Source organism: Molothrus ater, chromosome 8, assembly GCF_012460135.2.
Source record: "Molothrus ater isolate BHLD 08-10-18 breed brown headed cowbird chromosome 8, BPBGC_Mater_1.1, whole genome shotgun sequence".
NCBI lineage: Eukaryota > Metazoa > Chordata > Aves > Passeriformes > Icteridae > Molothrus > Molothrus ater.
Window position 1 is genome coordinate 22,927,919 of NC_050485.2, and position 18,268 is coordinate 22,946,186.

General features: G+C 59.8%; 3 protein-coding genes across 5 annotated transcripts in view; 1 reads left to right on the plus strand and 2 right to left on the minus strand.

Moving 5' to 3' along the window:
• Positions 1 to 1,700: 1,700 nt before the first annotated feature.
• Positions 1,701 to 6,781, minus strand: TWNK (twinkle mtDNA helicase). The gene is made up of 5 exons (XM_036386209.2): positions 5,426 to 6,781; positions 4,665 to 4,905; positions 3,890 to 3,997; positions 3,409 to 3,550; positions 1,701 to 2,845 (listed from the first exon to the last, which is right to left on the minus strand). The coding sequence occupies exons 1-5, from the start codon at positions 6,684 to 6,686 to the stop codon at positions 2,591 to 2,593; spliced, it is 2,007 nt and encodes a 668-aa protein (XP_036242102.1). The 5' UTR covers positions 6,687 to 6,781; the 3' UTR covers positions 1,701 to 2,590.
• Positions 6,782 to 6,884: 103 nt separating this feature from the next.
• On the plus strand, positions 6,885 to 7,913 carry MRPL43 (mitochondrial ribosomal protein L43). The gene is made up of 3 exons (XM_036385726.1): positions 6,885 to 7,036; positions 7,374 to 7,486; positions 7,682 to 7,913. The coding sequence occupies exons 1-3, from the start codon at positions 6,906 to 6,908 to the stop codon at positions 7,894 to 7,896; spliced, it is 459 nt and encodes a 152-aa protein (XP_036241619.1). The 5' UTR covers positions 6,885 to 6,905; the 3' UTR covers positions 7,897 to 7,913.
• Positions 7,914 to 7,963: 50 nt separating this feature from the next.
• Positions 7,964 to 18,268, minus strand: part of SEMA4G (semaphorin 4G) — a 29,246-nt gene continuing 18,941 nt past the window's right edge. Inside the window, exons 2-17 of one of the 3 annotated variants that reach the window (XM_036385723.1) lie at positions 16,401 to 16,614; positions 15,080 to 15,228; positions 14,497 to 14,559; positions 14,319 to 14,417; positions 13,057 to 13,150; positions 12,752 to 12,865; positions 12,397 to 12,563; positions 12,079 to 12,248; positions 11,771 to 11,915; positions 11,471 to 11,693; positions 11,269 to 11,384; positions 10,793 to 10,944; positions 10,542 to 10,603; positions 9,189 to 10,460; positions 8,851 to 8,978; positions 7,964 to 8,768 (exon numbers count right to left, since the gene is read on the minus strand). In XM_036385723.1, the coding sequence (XP_036241616.1) occupies positions 9,604 to 10,460; positions 10,542 to 10,603; positions 10,793 to 10,944; positions 11,269 to 11,384; positions 11,471 to 11,693; positions 11,771 to 11,915; positions 12,079 to 12,248; positions 12,397 to 12,563; positions 12,752 to 12,865; positions 13,057 to 13,150; positions 14,319 to 14,417; positions 14,497 to 14,559; positions 15,080 to 15,228; positions 16,401 to 16,524 (2,535 nt within the window). In that variant the 5' untranslated portion in view covers positions 16,525 to 16,614 and the 3' untranslated portion in view covers positions 7,964 to 8,768; positions 8,851 to 8,978; positions 9,189 to 9,603. Of the gene's footprint in view, positions 8,769 to 8,850; positions 8,979 to 9,188; positions 10,461 to 10,541; positions 10,604 to 10,792; positions 10,945 to 11,268; positions 11,385 to 11,470; positions 11,694 to 11,770; positions 11,916 to 12,078; positions 12,249 to 12,396; positions 12,564 to 12,751; positions 12,866 to 13,056; positions 13,151 to 14,318; positions 14,418 to 14,496; positions 14,560 to 15,079; positions 15,284 to 16,400; positions 16,615 to 18,268 lie in introns of those variants that run through there. The other 2 variants (XM_036385725.1, XM_054515579.1) reach the window with 2 other exon arrangements.

Here is an 18,268-nt window from a genome sequence, read left to right on the forward strand (position 1 = left end):
GCCCTCCCACCCACCTTCCGCTGCCCCAGAGCGCCGAGCCTGACCCGCGGTGCTCCCACCCATCCCAACCCCATAGCACCCTGAAACGCCCCACGGTGCCCGTGGGCCCCACTGCACTACAGCTCCCCCACTCTGCCCTAAACCATCCCCAAAGTTCCCCATGACACCCCTAAAATGCTTCACGGCGCTCCTGGGCCTCTGCCGCACCACCCCGCCCCTAAAGTGCTCCTAAACCACCCCCAAAGTGCTCCAAAACACCCCCAAAGTGCCCCACGGGGCGGCTAGGCCTGCACTGCCCAATAGCTCGCCCCTGAAGCACCCCAAAAGTGCCCCGCGACCCCCTCAACTACCCCACCGAGCCCCTGGACCTCTGCATTCGCAGGACGGTCCCGAAGTGCCCCGAAACATCCCCAAAGCACCGCACGGAGCTCCAGGGCCGCCGCTGCCCCCGCAGCCCCCGGACCCCCCCCAAATCGGCCCCGGGGGGCCCGGCCCCACAACACCCCAAGGGCCAGCAGTTCCCCCCGAAGCACCCCGCCAGCCAACTCCCCGGAGCGCCCCCGCGCCCCGCCGGCCCCACGGGACCCCCGGGCGCCCCCGGCCCGGCCCCCGCACTCACCGCGGCCCCGCCGCCGCCTCCCGCTCCGCGCCGCGCCCCGGCCCCGCCCCGAACAGGCCCCGCCCCTCGACCACGCCCCCATTGTCCCGCCCTCTCACGAGGCCACGCCCCCCGGGCAGGGGCCGGGGCACGGGGGCACCGGGGGGTGCGCGGGGACCCCGCCCGGGACATTCCCAGTCACCTCCGTCCCGGGGGATTCCCGGCGCTCATCCCCTTCCCTCCCCCAGCCAAGCCCCCTGAGGGTTCTGCACTCCCAAAGTATCCCCTGGTCTCTGGGCTGATTATGCCCCCTCCCTAGATTGCGCCCCCTCCGCAATTATTTGGTGAGCCCAGCACTCTGCTAAGGGGCCTGAGGGCCTTTGACCCGCTTGACATCACAGTGTGCCTCCCCATGAGTTACAGCTATTGCCATCCTCTACCCTTTTGTGGAGACCCAAACTGGGGGCAAAAGGAGAATAAAATAAACCCTCAAGAAATCACTTGCCTCCCAGGGTCTGGGAGCAGCCAGCATCCCCCCACAGGCTCAGCTTTTTCACCTCCTCTAGGGCCCATGGAGGGATAGGTAGGAGATGGCGCCCTGGGCTATCCCACTGCCTTACTTCCACTCTAGCCCCCCATGACAGCACCTCACCTGAACTAGACTGGGTCAAATGGAAGCCAGTGAGATGGAGGGAACCCTTGGGCTGAGAGGGGAAACCCACTGCCCTCACCCACACCGCCATGTGAACCCTGACCTAGCTCCACTCCCCCCTGCCTTACCTCTGCTTCCTCAGGACCCTCCTCTGCAACCACCCCTGTCCTGCCTGTGGGTGCTCACACCTGCACTGACAGCACCCAAGGGTGCTCTCCAGGCGAGCTGGTGCGCCCCGGAAACCCAGGGCTGGGTGTGTACCATCCGGCTGCTCTGGGCCCTCATTATGGCTCAGGTCAAAACTATTCCCAGCATGGGGGTTGGTAATAATCCCGTGAGCCAGGATGGAGGCAGGATGCTCAGTGCAGCAGGGACATCATCGGGGGGCACCTCCTCCCTGGCCAGGGTACCCTCCCCAGACTAAAGGTACTCCAGTAACAGAGACAAAAAGACACTCATATTTATGCTTTAATAAAACTAGAAAGAGGGAAAAAAATCAAAGGGATTAGACCAAGATCCAGCCATGGACACTCCCTACCATGGCAAGGACTAGTCAGGTCACAGTATTTGCTGCCCGCAGCCCTGAGGACAGGGGGGATGGCAGCTCCCCCAAACCCAGCAGGGCAAGGCAAGACTGTTCCCCACATGGTTTTATTGCTGGTGATGCCCCCTCAGAGAAAGGGGCTTGGGAGACCCTGAGCAAAGGGGGCCAAGTCAGGCACCAGTCCAGCGGGTAGAAACAGCAAGTTCCATGTAACACCTGCTCCCACCCTGGAGCATGAGCGACCCACAATCTCCCACACTTTCCTTCACCATCTTTCCCTTGCTGGCTCCATCCCATGCAGGATTGAGCCCACAGACCCCATTTGTGACAGGGAGATTTCTACTACATGTCCCTCTGCATAGTTGCCCTCCACAATCCCCTCCCACTTTAACGACAGCTCAGGATTTCAGCTTCATTTCAGACACAATTTAACGACCCGTCCCAGGTCCAGAGATATCCAAGTCCCAGACCTGCAGATCATCCTCACCATCATCCAGCTCACTCTGCCTCCACTCCCGCCATGCTCCCAGCACTCAGCATCAATGTGGAGCAGCCACGGTTTGTCAAAGAACCTTCCCCATCCACTCTTCGCTAGGATGGGACCACTCCTCCTCTCATGGTGGTCCCCCATCTCAGACACTGTGCTGGTGGTCAAGAGGTTTGTTCATGCAGGAGAAAGGGCCACAGAGCCCCATGGCAGAGGCTCCCAGGGAAGAGAAGCTGGCATATCCCAGCCTTGGGCTGACAGAACTAGGATCTGTTCCTCCAGACAAACTGAGGAAGAGACCTGCTGGGCTCATGGCTTCTTGGAGGCTCCTGAGCCTCCCTCCACGATTTTGTTGGCTAAAATCTCCTTCTCCTCCTTCATCTTCTTCAGCCTAACCTTGCTTTTGGAAGATGAGAAGGAGAGCGAGGCCTTGCTGAACTCCAGAGGGAAGATACCCACGTCCCCGTCGAAGCGATTCTTGGACACCTGCAGGTAGCGCTTCCCTGGCCCTGTCACCAGCTTACGGTCCTGCAGGATGAGGACGTTGTCGGCCTCCTGGCTGGCCTGGGGAGAGGAAAACATCTCCAGGAGGGTGCCAGGAATGCTGCCAGAGTCACAAACACTTTCCCAGCTCCTTTAAACCCTTTTACAGGGCACCCCATGCCACAGCAACCCCAGCATTTGCCCAGCACCAACCCCTTGTGTTCCCCTGGAATGGCCAGTGACCCACCAAGCACATCCTGTGCCACAGCCCACCCTGGGGAAATGGGATCACTGGAGGGTTGTGCACAGAGAGCACCTCCTGCCCACAACTGCAGAGCTGGTCAGCATCACGGAAGAGACTGGAATACTCAGAGCCCGTCCCCACACCCTCCCTGCCTCCCTCTTTAATTATCTCCTACTACATTCCACCCACAGTCAGTATTAATTAAATGCACCTAAAGCCCCAACAGAGCTTTAGCTGACAATGGGTTTGCTCTCTGCCTGCATCAGGCCTCTGGGAGACATCCTACACCTTTCAAGTCCCCAGTGATGATCCAAGGCACTGATGGCAGCTGAGGACGACTGCCCAACATATCCTAGCCCCTTCCTGGGAATACACTGTGCCCAAGGAAGGGCCAGCTCACCTTGGCAGAGCCAAAGATGGAGGCTGTCTGCAGCTCCTTCTCATCATCCTCCTTGCGAGGATGGATGATCAGGGTGATGTGGCACGTGTTGTCCGTGGCAAACTTGCGGAAGGCACCAACGATGAAGTCCTGGGCAGCAAGCCTGCCAGAGCAGCAAGAATGGGGTCAGGGGCTGGCATTGCTCAGTGGCAGAAGGCAGCAAGGTGCTGATCCCCACAGCAGAAACCACCCAGGAACATGAGGCAAACAAGCCCACATGGGAAGAGTGATGTGGTATGGCAGGGATGGATGGTGACCTGCTCACCCCTTCCCACCTCTTCCTCCCTAGGGCACTGGTTGCCCTTTAATGAAACAGGGTGGCCAGAGAGGAGTAAAGGTGACACCCTGTGCAGAACCCCACGCCCTGGCGTGACACCTGACAGGGACAGCTCCAGCAGTGAGGGTGACAGAGGAAGGAAGGGTCCAACTGAAGAAGGACTACCTGTCCACAGAGAGGTGCTCGTGTCCCATCATGAACTGGAGATTGTCAACAACCACGTGGGTGATGTCGTACATGTAGACTGCGTGCTGCATGGTGTCAATCACTGTCCTGAGCAGAGGAGATCAGGATCAGCCCCAGGGATTAGTGGAGGTAGGGATGGGAATGCTGAGCCAGGCAAAGGGATGTAGAGAAAGAGCTGGAAGGTACCAGGTCCTGATGGGATGTGGGCACATCTCACCTCTGCACCTCCCCTACTGTATAGCAGGTGCAGCCCCATCCCCCAGGTAAAGGTAGGTGGGATCAGAAGAACCCAGTGCTGCCCACACAGTCCCTGCCTACTGCCCTGCAATGCCCCCAGCCCACAGGGATCCTCAGGGCACATAGGGATGCATGCAGGTGCACAGTGCCTGATGAATAAAAGGGGTTGGAGATGCCTGTCCTCCCTCTTCAGCAAACAACAGCACTGCAGGTAAGCAGGGTGTGAGGGGACATGTCCTGCCATGGGCACAGGCTGGCTTCAGAGCACATGGGATCAAGTCCCCTCCTTTACCCCCACCCCAGAGAGAGTTTGTGAGAGTCACCATGACAGGAGGAACACAGGTGGTTGGCCACACAGTCCCCACACACCAACCCTGGGACTTGAACAGTCCCAATGTCACTCCTGCCAGCCCCAAATCTGTGAGTAACTGAGGGGGAAGAGCCCCAGCTCCCTAGGGCCCTGCAGCACATGCCATGAGGGGTAAATGCCACTGGGAACGGAGGTGCAGGACCATACTTGATGTTCTGCTGGCCATGGAAGGTCATGAAGTAGAGCGGGAGCTCCTCGAAGCGATCAGCCCACTCATCGTACAGTTCCAGCTGGTCCTCCAGGCGCCGGCCAGCAAACTGTGTCAGCATGATTTTGGCCAGACGGACATTGTTGATCTCAAAGCTGCCCCACAGTGTGCACACGCCCTGCATGCACAGGTCCAGTGCATACTCGCTGATAAACGTGGTCTTCCCACTGCCTGTTGGGCCTGGTACACGGACAACAACAGGAGAATTAGCTGGGGGAGATGATCTGACCCATCCTGACGGTGTTGGGGGGTTGTTTAGAGGTGGAAGCACCAGGGACTAGGGTAAGAGAAGCCCATCTGAAGCACTCAGACCATAAAGAAACTTCTTGTGCCACACTACACACCTGGGTGCTTGGGCACAGGCTTCCACAGCTTATGGGTCCCCACAGGTCCCTGTGAAGGGCTGGGCAGCCAGTGGGGTGAGCACAGGGAGGGCTCAGGGTGGCAGCTGGGAGCAGGGGTAAGGGACAGCCCAGGACTTCCTACACTGCCCCAGGCAGGGAGCCCTTCAACACACTGGCATGCACGGTCCCACCGAACTGAGGAATGCACCCCAGCCTCTCACACACCCGAAAGACAGGCTCAGCAAAAGCCTTGAGCAGAAAGAGACCTGGAAGACTCGTGAAGCACCACCCCCAGGAGGGTGAAGCCACCAAACACCCCTCTGCTTGCCCTGTCCACCAGTCGCTACTCCCATTACCTGTGAAGATGGTGAGCTCCCCTCTGCGGTGCCCTTTGAGGAGCTTGTTGAGCTCGGGGAAACGTGCCCACTTGACGCCAGACACCTGCTCGGTGTTCACCAGCTCCCCAAACACCTCCTCGCGCAGTTGCCGGAAGGAGATGATGGATTTGTGGCTGGCAAGCAAGGCAGAACGCAGGATTTTGGTGACGTTCAGCCCCTGGTTCAGAGCCTCCAAGGGCCGGGGCTGCAGGTTGCCAGGCCGCACCAGAGAGCAGCGCTTGAGGCTCAGCTTGCGAGCAAAGAGCTTGGCAGCTTCCCAGGAGCGCAAGTCCTCGCCGAGCCACAGCGTGATGCGCTTGAACTGCTCCAGGTAAGGAAGAAGGGTGGGAGGCAGGGAGCTGGCCCCCCGTGGCAGGGCCAGGCTGGCCACTCCTGCAGCTTGGTGCAGGGCCAGGGCATCCAGCTCCCAGCCGGTTAAGACTAGCTCTGTGTCTCGGCGGCCAATCAGGGGCAGCCCAAAAAGATTGCGATAGGAATCAAAGCGGGGTAAAGTCTCTTCCACGTAAGTTTTTGTGCCCCCCTTTTTCTCCACCCTCAGGAGTTTCAGGCCCTTCAGGGTTGCATCTTGAGGACTGAACCAGGGGAAGACAAGAGACCTGGCAGCCCTCAGATAACGCACACCGAAGCGTTTCAAGGTGGCATCTGTCACCTGGGAGATACCAAACAAAGCCTTGGTCTCCTTGGTCTCCTTCTCATCCAGCAGCTCCCAGAGCGGCAGAGCCCGTTCCCAGATGCAGCGGGCATCCTCTCGAGCCTGTCGCATTTCCTCCTCCGTCTCCTCCGAGCTGGCAGGGGGAATGGGGGTAACGCCATGGTGCCGCATTTCCACGTTAGCCTGGAAGTCCTGCCAGGTGCCCTCGGCCAGGGTGGCTGTGCACAGGAAGCTGCCCGTGGTCTTGTCAATGAAAAGCGTGAACGGGGCATTGGCGGACAACGGCTGGTCCCCGCGGTCGCCGGTGAAGAGGCTGGGGGTGTGCAGGCAGCTGTACCCATCGTGGAAGGGGATGTCCTGCGCCCGCAGGTACTGGCGGATCTCAGTGATGGAGACGGAGGGCGCGGGCCCGTCGGGGGAGGGCAGCACGCCCTTCTTGTAGCGTCGCTGCCCGAGGCGGCCCGGCGCCCCGGGGCTCAGCGAGGCTCCCTTGCTCCTGGCCCCCCCGCACAGCAGCGGCAGGAGGCGGCTGGCGGCTCTCCCGGGCCGCAGGGGCACCAGCGCCATCCCGACCGCCCCGGCACCCGACCGCGCCGCCGCCGCTCCGCATGGGCGGCTGCCCCGCGGCCCCCGGCCCCGCCGAGCCGCTCAGGCCGCAACCCCCACGTGGGTCCGCACGGACACCGCCATTGCCGCTCCCGCTCCCTGCGCGTCACTTCCCGGCGCGGTCGGGGCTGCCCCGTCCCGCCCCTGCCGCCGGTTCCGGCTCCGGGTGAGCGCGGAGCCATGACAGGCCGCGGGTCGCCCAGCCGGTTCTTGACCGCCGTGCTGCACAACGGCGTGGGCCGGTACGTGCGGCAGCTCCAGCGCCTGCAGCTCCTCTTCAGCCCCACCGCGGCTGACGCCCGCGGCGCCAGGTACCGCCGGAGGCACCACCCGACTGCCGGGGATGGGGTGGGGGGAGCCTGCTGACCCCTTAAGTGGCAGGACGGGTCTTCCCTGGGCCTGTCAGCGTGGGGAAGGGACAGTGCTGCTGCCGCTGATCGCACGGGGGGCAGCGGCGGGGTGGGACCCCCAGCCTCCTGCGAGACGGGGCAGGAGCTGGTAGGCGGCACCGGGGACATCACCCCAAATTCTGCGCTGTGACCCCTCCCGTGGGCCCGGCACGGGCGGACGGTGACCCATGTCTGGCGGTTGTGGCGATTCGTCCCTTCTCTGGCCCGGCTGGGGCTGAGGGTCCCCTCTGGCCCCCAGGCAGTTCGTGGAGGAGGCGGCACAGGACTTCGCCCGGCAGCACCCCGATGTCGTCCTCTACGTGAGCCCCCACTCGGGCCCGGGCCCGGCCCCGGTACTGCGGGCCGAGTACTGTGAGTGCTGGGGGGCTTGGGGAGGGGACGGGGGTACGGGGGGGGGGGGTCTCCCTGCCCTGCCCCAGCTCTGTACCACCTCTGCCCGGCACAGATGGTGCCAGGGCAGCTGCTGTGGGATGGGGGAGCAGCAGCTGCCCCCCCGGAGGCTGTGGAGTGAGGGGATCGTGGCCTGAACCCCTCACTCTGCTGCAGTGAACGGGACGGTGCGGGACGAACTCATCGCCAGCAAGACGAGTGAGGAGATCGTGCAGCTGGCCACCAAGCTGGCCAACCAGTCCGGCCTGGACATCATCCGCATCCGCAAGCCCTTCCACACTGACAACCCCAGTGTCCAGGGCCAGTGGCATCCCCTCACCAACAAACCTTCCATCCTCACCGTCCAGGGCCCACGCCTGCAGCCCAAATAAAGCCTCCTCCACCCCCACGTCTCTGCATCCATTTCTCCTGCCTTTGGAGGAACACTGCTACACCACGTCCAGACAGAGCCATTTTTATTGCAGGGGGAATGTGGAGCTGTGCATGAGGAGTGCCAGACACAGAGCAATGCCCCTCCTTGGAGGGTTGCAGGTGGTCCTTGGGGTAGTCCTTGGGGGTGGCTCACACCCCCTTCTTGCAGCAAAAACAAGGGCTGGGGCAGGGTGGCAGAGTGTGCAACTCTTGCCTTTTCCTGCTAAGCCTCACGCTCCTGGAATAGGAGGCCTGAGCTGCAGCTTGTGAGAGACTCTGGGGGTTGTCACCCATCTCCTGTTTCCCCTGCAGGGCTGAGCCCTTGACCATGTCCTGATCATGGAGGTATGAGCAAGGAACATGGGGGAGGACATGGACCCCCACAGGCGTGTCCCTCCCCAGTTTCTCCAGTGTCACCACACTGTCCCTGGAGCTGAGATGCTTTTGTCACACCCATCTCTCAGTCCCCAGGAGGTGGCAGTTGCAGAAACAGTTATGAGGATTTAGGGACCGTGGCTGCTCCTGGAAAGTGCCATGAAGAGAAGGCTCCACAGGGAGGCAGGCCCTTGTCCAAGATTCTTCTTCCTCACTATGTGAGGATATTTCCCTGCCCGCGCATTTCCCCACGGGTGGCAGGGCTGTGCCTGAACTCCAGTTCACCAACGGCACTGCACAGGAGGGCAGAAACATGTTGTGCTTGGAGCCACAGGGGCACTGCAGACATCAGGGGTATGTGGATGATGTGCTGATCCCTTGTCATGCTGTAGGGCACGGTGGTGGCTCCCAGTCCTGCTGCTAGTGCATTTTGCTGCCTGCTGCTGCATCCAGTGCCCTGGGAAAAGGGAGCAGAGCCTTGTCAGGGTTGGAGGCCCTGGGGGTGCCACCTCCCCAGTACACCCAGCCCCGTATTTCACCTGTGGCCTCTTCTGGCCTCTGCAGTGGGCACATGCCCCTTCACCAGCTGCTCCAGGGTATTCAGGACATCAGCTCCTCGCCCTATCTCTTGTGCCTTGCCAAACCATCCTCTCTCAGAGAGGAAACCCTGAGGGGGCAGATGCAGAACAGCAGATAGGGGCTGGAAGCCACTGAGACAACCCCTCACAATGTGAGATGTGTCCAGGGCCCCTCTCCTGCCTGAGGGCTGGCAGCTGGGAAAAACCCACCAGCCCTCCGTCAGCAAGGGATCTGTGCCCTGTGAGAGGCACAGGCACAGTATGTCAGCCCTCAGCCCCCCTCCATGCTCTTCACCCACCTCTCAGCAGCTATCCAGCTCCTGTGTGCCAAGGGACACCCAGCAGGGCTGGCCAAGTCCACACATCCACAACAGCGTCTCTCTCGTGCCTGGGTGAACAGACAAAAACTCTCCCTCCCCATGGTGTCCACCTTCAGCCAGGTGCCAGCTCCTGTCTCCAGCTCGTGGCCACTGTCAGTGAGTTTTTATACATAAATAGAGCTCCAAATTTAAATAGATACTTCTTCCTTTTTTTCTGTACAGCAAGTCTCAGAAGTGAATGAGAAGCCAAAGGAAATTGGCTGAGCCTGGGCCCGGCCCAGCTCTGCCATCAAGGAGGTAGTTTTGCCTGAGACTTGTAACACTGCTGGCAAAGGGTGGGAGAAGGGGCTGGAGGGGAGGAGGGCCCCACTGGCAGGACCCCCCTCCCCAGCCCCTACACAGAGCTCTCATCCAGCTTTTCCACCAGTTGCGTGTGTTTTCGCTTCTCCAGGATTTTGCTGAGCTCCTCGGTGAAGGACGCGTTGTAGAGCGGGGAGGCCAGTGGCTCCTCCTGCTGCTGCAGCAACATGTAGCTGTTGCCGTTCATCTTGCGCAGGACATTGGGCAGAGCCCCCACGCCATTGGTGAGCTCGGCTGGCAGCGGGGGTGGCAGTGGGGGCACAGCAGCCGGCAGCTCCTTGACTGGGGAGGTGGCAGCCGTGGGCGCCTCGCCGGGGATGATCCGCAGGCAGCCGTCGGGGTAGGTGAGCTCTTCCTCCTCCTCCTCCCGGTGGCCCTTGCGCAGGCAGTTGGCCGAGACGGTCTGCAGCTCCACGCTGGCTGGCCGCGGCTCCCCTAGCACATACTTGCCCTTGCGCTTCTCCAGGCAGGACACGTACAGGAGGATGATGCTGAGCACAGTGCAGAGCACCACCAAAGTGACGATGGCAGAAATGTAAACCACCTTCATGTCGTTGGTCGTCTGGCTGGAGGCATGGGGTGATGGGGCAGCTGTAGGGCTGCGGGGCAGCTCGGGCAGCACGGAGAGGCTGTAGGTAGCCAACAGTGTCCGGAGACCCTGCTCCTCGCCGTAGCAGCGGTACTCGCCGCTGTACTGGGGCAGCGTGTCCGTCACCAGCAGCCCATCCACCCCCACGCGCAGCCGGTCCTGCCCCATGCCCAGCACTTCGCTGCCGTTCAGCAGCCACACGGCTCGGGCCAGGTTGGAGCGCTGGTCACAGGGCAGCAGCACATCATCCCCCTGCAGCACCGTCCGGTTTTTCCACAGCAGGGAGCCTGTGGGGACACGCACTGCCTTGCACCTCTCCCAGCTATTCTAAGGGATGCTGGGCACCAGCATCCTCGTGGTCCCAAAGGGCAGGAGAGACTCACCCCGTCCAGAGCTGCTCCGGCATCCCTTGTTGCCACTTTGAATGTCCTGCACCAGCCCTATGCTGCAAGGCATGGGGGGCTCAGCCATACAGCCTCAGCTGAACCCACCCTTATGGGGGTCACGGCCACCAGAGACCCACTGTCAGATGGCAGACCTTTGGGGTTGGCTCTGGGGTGACGTGAAACAGCGTGGGATGGGGCAAGTGGAAGGTTCATGGGGACCCATCTGCGGATGGGCAGCCCATCCCTACCTGTCTGTGGTGGCGATGGTGCGGCATGCCCTGCCATCCCAGGCACAGTAGGGGTCCCGGGCAAGGATGCAGTCATAGCAGGAGGAGTACTTGGCACAGGAGGCCAGGGGCACCTGCACGATCCCGCTGGCTGCCCCCACGTACAGGCTCCTCTGAGGGGGAAAGGGCTGGCTCAGTATGGATCTGGCATGATGCTGCTGGGCTGTGGAGTGCACCATGGTGCCCAGAGATCCTCCCCAGCCCCACAGCACAGCTCTCCCTTCGTGGGTGTGCATGAGAAGAGCCCCTAGCTCCCAGTCAGTGCTGATGGCCAGGCTGGTTCATTTCCCCAAGCTACCCTCCTGGGCTCCAGCACATATCCCGAACTGGGGTGACCCAGGAGTCATGTCCCCACAATGCCCCAAACAGCACAATGGCAGCTTCACAACACAAGCATGCCCCATGTGTAGTCTCCCCCTAATTGTTCCACCCCTCACCTGGATGTGGGAGATCACCAGGCTCTCCACAGGCTGCAGGTCCCTGAACACCTGCACCTCCTCCACAATGTGGATGCCAGAGTTCACCACCACAGCCTTGTGGATCCAGCCATCCCCTGGAGAGCAGAGCAGGGGATTCAGGAGGGAATGTGAGGTGTGGCCTTTGCCCAGCAGAGGCCTATCAAACTCATCTCACACTCACCTGTCCCCATGAAGAGCACATCGTAGGAGCGACCATCCAGGGCCTGCACCCTGTCTACAGCCAGCTGGCTGTACACCACGTTCTTCTTCACCAGGAGCGGCTCCCCATCAGCTGGCTTCACCTCCTCAAACATGAGTGGGTGCAGCTTGACAAAGTCCAGGACACTGTTGGGCAGGTCCTGTGAGGAGTTGTAGCCCTTCCTGCGGGAGTGGTCCGTGATGCACTGCCCAGGGGAAACAGGGGTCAGAGAGGAAGGCAGCTGCCCCCTGCCACCCCTGCTCTGCACTCCTAGGCACTCACGGAGCCGGGCCGGGGCTCGGGCACTGCACCGTCGTAGCGGGACCATTTGCGAGCCCAGTCCTGGTACTCCATGTAGGGGCCCTCGAAGGCACGCTGCACCGCCGAGATGTTGTAGCGGCACACGGCCGAGGCCTCCATGGTCCTCCTGAGAAGCAGAACCTCGCCTAAGCCTGGGCAGATACGTGGGTGCTCCCAGCAAATGCACCCCCAGGTGCTCAGCACCTGCCTGCACATCCCCTCGCACATCTCTGGCTCCCCTGGTGCTGCAGACTTTTAGCCCCAAGGCTTTTGGCCGCTTCCCCACTCACCACTGTGCTGAGAGTGCGAAGGCAGCATAGAAGACGGTGCTGGCCCAGCCGCCCCCGTCCAGGCTGCAGACACTGCGCAGCACCTCGTAGTAGGGGATGTAGCAGACCAGGCGTGCCTTCATGAAGGACGTCCACTTGCGCTGCAGAATCTTCTTCCCCCCCACATCGCTCTGGGAGGGTGCAGAGAGCATTTCTGCACAAGCTGGACAGTTGCTCATTCCCCTCTCCCTGTGCATCAGTCTTCCCACAGGCAGAGGCATGCTGCCCCTGCACCAACAGGAGCAGTGCTTCGCTCCCTGTGGCTGGGAGCATGCCTACCTTGCAAACACGGGCCACCCGGGCCACTCGGGCCACCTGACTCTTGTCAAAGAAGGATGTGGTCTCCTCTCCTGCCCGCTCCATGAAGAAGTAGTAGATTTTGTCATCGTCACCCACAGGGTTGTCCCTGCTCTCCCGGACCAGCACAGAGGTCACAAACTCCGCGTCTAGGAACACGGAGCAAGAGGTGGTGATTGGAGACCAACACAGAATGGGCAATCCTTCCCTGCCTCAGTTCCTTCTCATAGCAAACCACACAGGACTCCAGAGCCATCCCCCACACCTGCTCCACAATCTCCAGGGCAATGCACAGTGTGCCACAGCCCTCGAGATGGGAGGGACAGGGACATCTCACCATTCAGCCAGTGCAGTGGGGACTCCTCTGTTTTCAGTGGCCGCTGATGCAGGTTCCTCCGAATGTCAGGGAGGCTCCGAAACTCGTAGCGTGTTGCTGTGTACAAGCCTCCATCTGTGCAGGGCAGGTGCCCATCAGCATGGCCCTGCAGCCTGAGAACAGGCCCACAGGCCACCAGCATCCCCACACCCCAGGCTAACGATTGGGGGGAGGACCACTGGTACCCCCTGGAGAGGTGTTGGGGATGGGGCCATGATCAGTGGCATCCTGCATGTCCCCACCAGCCCCGGAAAGGTGCTGCTTACCCACAATGAGCCCAGTGTAGCCACGGGCAGGGTCATATGGACACTTCTCCTTGCCTTCTTCAAAGTGAGACGGCAACATGAACCTGTTGGCATCCTTGAGGGGGACAGGGAATCAGGTTAGACAAGAGGGGACAGACCCACCTCACCTGCCGGCCTCAGGCTCTCTGCTGAGCCTGCTAGCAGGGACAAAGTGATGCCCATAGCCATGCCCTTGTCCAAGTAAGAAGAACCCCCCTGGCACCCTCCAGCTGGTCAGGAACCACACAGCCAGCCACAGCCCCCAGCCAAGAGTGGGTAGAGGGCTCTGGGATGAAGAGGAGCCCCAGCTAGGCTTTGCATGGGCACTGGGCAGGAGCCAGCCAGTGCAGCCAATATTCCCAGGCAGTGCCTGGTTGGCAGATGTTGCTCAGCCAGCCTGGAGTCCCCCCAGGTGCTGTCCATGTCATAGCAGGAGTTACTTTCTTTGGGGTTTGCAGTTCAAAGCATGTTAAATAATGACAGGGCCCTTCCAGCTTGGCAGCTCCTCCACCCAATTTCCAGTGTGTGCGAGGGCCAAACTGGACCAGCAGCACAGCCATGGGAACAGGCACAGCCTCTCCAGGGCTCCCTGGCCACACTGCAGGCATGGTCACAGGGCCCCCTTGCCCCCCAGCTCAGAAAGAGAGGTGGGCAAATGGCAACTGAGTCTCCACTGACTCAAGGAGCTACTGAAAGGGGGTCAAAGTCCCACTGCCAATAAAACAAGGCTGCTCTTGGACACATGAGTCACAGCCATGTGTGGACTCTCAGACTAGCACAGGAAGTTCCTGGGGAAGGGCTGCTGAGTCAGTTCTGCCCCTGTCACCTTTCCCTGGGCATGCATACCACCACCTGGATCAGCCACTCTGCAGCCCCTCCTCTGGGAGGGTATTCTGCAACAGCAGGCAGTGGAGACCAAGTCCAGGGCTGGTGCATCCCATCCTGCTGAGCCCACATGCATCCTCCATGACACTGATCCATCCCCAGCCCTCGCTTGGGGTCAGAGTCCAATCCCAGTGGTGGAGCAGGGACTCATGGCATCTGCATCATGATGGCCACATCCTCAAACTTACTCACCCCAGCCTGGGAGTCACTCACCTGGGAGTGAGCCAGGCAGGGGCAGGGACAGCGGTAGAAAGGGAGTGGGGCTGTGGGTGGAGATGGTAGGACAGGACAGGGGTTGCACCTTTCCAGGGTGACACAGTGGCAGGGGACAGGGGCAGCCGTGGGTGAGCCGTACTCACGATGGCGGCGCAGAGCGGGTGGAAGGCGTAGGTCCCGCAGGCATAGAGGTGGGTGCTGTTCAGCCGCTGCAGGAACCGCACGTGGTTGAAGCACTCGGTCTGCAGAGGGGGAGGGCAGGTGTTACAAACCAGGAAAAGCAGGGGCAGCCCCTCCCTGGCACCCACCCAGCAGCTCTACCTTGTTGTTTTTGCCCTTCTGCAGGCAGTCCATCCGCTTCTCCGGGGAGGCTTCCCAGTGGATCTGCAAGGGGAAGAGAGACTGCTACTGCATGACCCCCATCACTGCATGGTCCCTGTCACTGTAACCTCCAGCTTTCATCAGAGCCATCAGAGATGATAAAATCCTTATTTATTTGTTTAGGGAGGGATGGTTGCTCAGAACACAAGATGGCACCCTGCACACATCCCACCAGCCTGGGGCAAGAGTGGTCCCACACCCCAATTAGTGGGCAGACATCCCAGAGCACTGCAGGAGCCTGGAGGATTTTGGGATATCCTTCCCTGGGGGAGCAAAAGAGTGTGATTCCCTCCCTGCCCTTCATTCTGCTGGGGTGTCCCTGAAACAGGCAGCTCTGAGCTTCGGTATGTCTCCCACCGCTGTCCCCATGCTGCCTGGCCGGGGAGAAGGACCAGGTGTCCACAGGGGACCGGGGGACAGACTTGGGGACATCACCTCCAGGTAGGACCTGAGATGGTGAGGGGGAGGTTGAGCAGGGATAGAGTGGCCACGATTTGGATGGGGATTGGGCAGTGTGGCTCACCGTGTGGTGGGAGCCGTCGGCCACGTCGCTGGAGTTGAGGGCGAAGATGGCTCCCCTGGCGCCCACGTAGAGGATGCCCCGCTCATCCTCCAGCAGCAGGGTGCTGTAGTTGAGGGTGTGTGCAGTGAAGCGCCGGACTCCCGACAGCTCTGCAAAGGGAACAGGGGGCTGAGGGGGACCCCGGGGCAGGCACAGCGCGAGCCACTGGGAAAAGACAAGAGAATGGAGCTGGAAGTGGGTGGGATGGCACTTGCTGAGGTTATCAGGCAGGCAGTGCTGGGTGACAGCAGTTACAGCAGGAGGAAAGGAAAGGAGAAGGTTTGGTAAAAGGCAAAAGGCATTAATCGGCCTCAGGTCACAGAGGAAATTTCTCTCTGCTAATTAAAGCACAGCTCAGGGGTGGGAGCTGCAATGTCTGTGCTGGGCATGGACCTGCCATGTTGTTTGGGAAACTGCTGAAGAAAGCAGAAACATGCTGGCAGTGACTCTGTCTCTGAACTGAGCCCAGCCAGCCCAGGGAAGGATAAAAAAACCTGAACCAAAACTGTCACACAAGGGGAGTGATTCTGCTGTGAGGCTGAGTGCTCCTGTCCACCAAGCCAATGAAACCATCCAATTTGAGGTGCTGAGAAGTGTGAGGTAGGACTCAGCCCTGGCCAGAGGGACCAGCAGGAAGTGAAAATTCTATGAAGCTTGGGACCCTGTGGGCAGCTGGAAAAGGAATGATTCCCCATTTTTCCCAGAAAATAGGCATTGCCTGGAGAGAAAAGGGCACCCCAGCTACAGTGAAACTCTCCCACCATCAATTGCTGAGTTGAGCCTCACTAATGAGGTCAATGATGCCGTGTGGATCCCATTGTCCCCAAGGGACTATGACACTGCTGGGCTCACTGACACCACAGAGGCTGGAGGTCAAGAGCTCAGTGTCAATTAGAGAAAATCATGGAAGAAAGTTTCCTGCTGACTATTTGGGCCATGAGATCCCAGTCCAGGTATGATGCCAGCTCAGGACACCCTCCAAGGGCTGCTGGGCAGGGCCAGGGGTTGGTCAGGGCTGGTTCCCTGCACATCCTCGTCCCCTTCTGGCTTTTGGGGAGATGATTTTGCCATGCTCATTTCTTTGGGGCACACAATACCAGACAGCCATGTGGGCTCTGATTTCTGGAGCCCAGGGGATCAGAGGCCCCATGTAGCCACTCTCCCAGGCTGAGCCCCTTGCTCCAGGTGGGTGGCAAAGCTTAGATGCAGTCACAATGCACCAAGGCCAGTGCCAGCAAAATCCCAAACCTCACTGCCACCACCAGGACCCACACCCCCTTACCATCAAAGGTGACTGTTGTCCTGGGGGTGGCATCCAGGTCAGTGGCAGAGCGCCGGGACGGGTAGCCCATGGCTGCCGCTGCCATGAAGAGAGTTGTCAGGAGATGTGCCGGCCCTGCGCTCATCTTCCTGCTCTCTCAGCCGCCGGGCCGGCACAGCCACTCCTCAGCACAGGCTCTCCAGCTCTCTGGGACAGGGTTGGCCACCAAACCCTCCTGAAACACAGAGTGCTGGCTCAGACACTCCTGCTGTCCCAGCACCTCACAAGCAGGCAGGCTTGGGAAGGAGCCAGCTGCACACACACATGGATGCTTGACCCAGCACGGCCTCAGACCAGGGATGGCTTCAGGGAAAAACAAACCCTCATTTGCTCAAGGGGAAAGCAAGGCATAGCACAAGGCATGGAGCCTGCAACCATCACGGAGCATGGAGGGGAGTTTGAGCACAGTGACCTTCTGCAGCATCCCCCTGGGTCAGCAACCATTCTGTCACAGCAGGGAGCTGCTTGCTGAGCACTTGGGTCAGCTGCTTGGAGGTACATTTTCCCTCAAGTCTTCTCTGGGTTCATCCCTCATTTACCCCCAGCCTTTTGCTCCTGCAGATCCCCCTGACCGAAGGATATGTTTCAGCAGAGGCAGCTGATCCCCCCATTGCATATCACATCCAAAAAGCAGAAACATTTTTCCCTCAAAAGCAGAGAAAGGGGCTCAGGGCCAAGCCTCTCTGTGGGTCTCTTGGCACACAGGGGTACCCCAAGACCCACTGCACCCCCAGAGTGGCTGCAGCAGGAATGGCAACAGTGAGGGTCCTGGGGAGCCCAAGGTCTCCTCTCCTTCCCAAAAGCCCAGCTGACCATGTCCTGCTGTGCAAGGACATGGTCCTTGGCCCCAGCTTTGCCCCCCCTGAAGTGATGAGACTCCAGAGGACTGAGGCATTGGAAAGGATGCTTCAGGGATGTAAGGTGAAGGAAAATCCATACAGGAACTGCTTGGAATCTTCAGCAAACCTTTTCAAGAGGAAACAATTTTTCCCTCCTGTGTTTTTCCAAAAGATTTCAGGTTCTCTTTCATCCCAAGCTGCCTTGAAGCTCCACATCTACTTCAGCTCTCACTTTCATGCATTCGATCCCTCTCAAATAACCCCCACCTCTCACAGCTGCACTGAGCAAAGCCACTAGCTCATCTTGCAGGCACTAAGGAGGAAAAAGATGACTGGGTATCTCTGAGCTGGAGAGCTCCCAGTAAGCAACCAGCACCTAAGTATTTGCTTAGAGGTTTATAAATACATATATACACCCACATACAGATATATATATATATATATAAAGCCCAAATACCTGACCCTGTAGAGAATTTGCTCAAACACGCTCACTGCAAACAATTTCCCTGAAGCAAATACTTTGCTGAGTCCCAAGAAGAAGGGAGGTAAAACCAAGGTGAAGAGGGCTTTGGGGCTGAGAAGGAGAAGTGAGGGGCCGGATGTGGATTCAGCCATAGTTCTGGAGCTTGCATCAAAGTGCTGGTTCCTTCAAGGGGTTTCAGACACAAACCTCACACCTGCACTGGCGGCTGCCCGAGAGCATTCTGGGAATGAGGCAGATAGGAAATATTTCTCCCTGCTGCCCCACTGTCCCCCCAGACCAGCACAGAGCACCCAAAAGCATCCAACCCTGGGTTTATGTAGGGTGCTGCATGCAGGGCTGAGCTCCTTGGGGAGCAGATCCCAGAGGAGGCTCGCTCCAGCTTACTCCTGTTTCCAGGACAAGCCCTGTACAGACAGAGGGTCTGCCCATGAATGACAGCACAGCAATGCAAGGCAGGTGAGTGCAGACAGACATCAAGAAGAAACAATTTGCTTTGGTGGCAACCA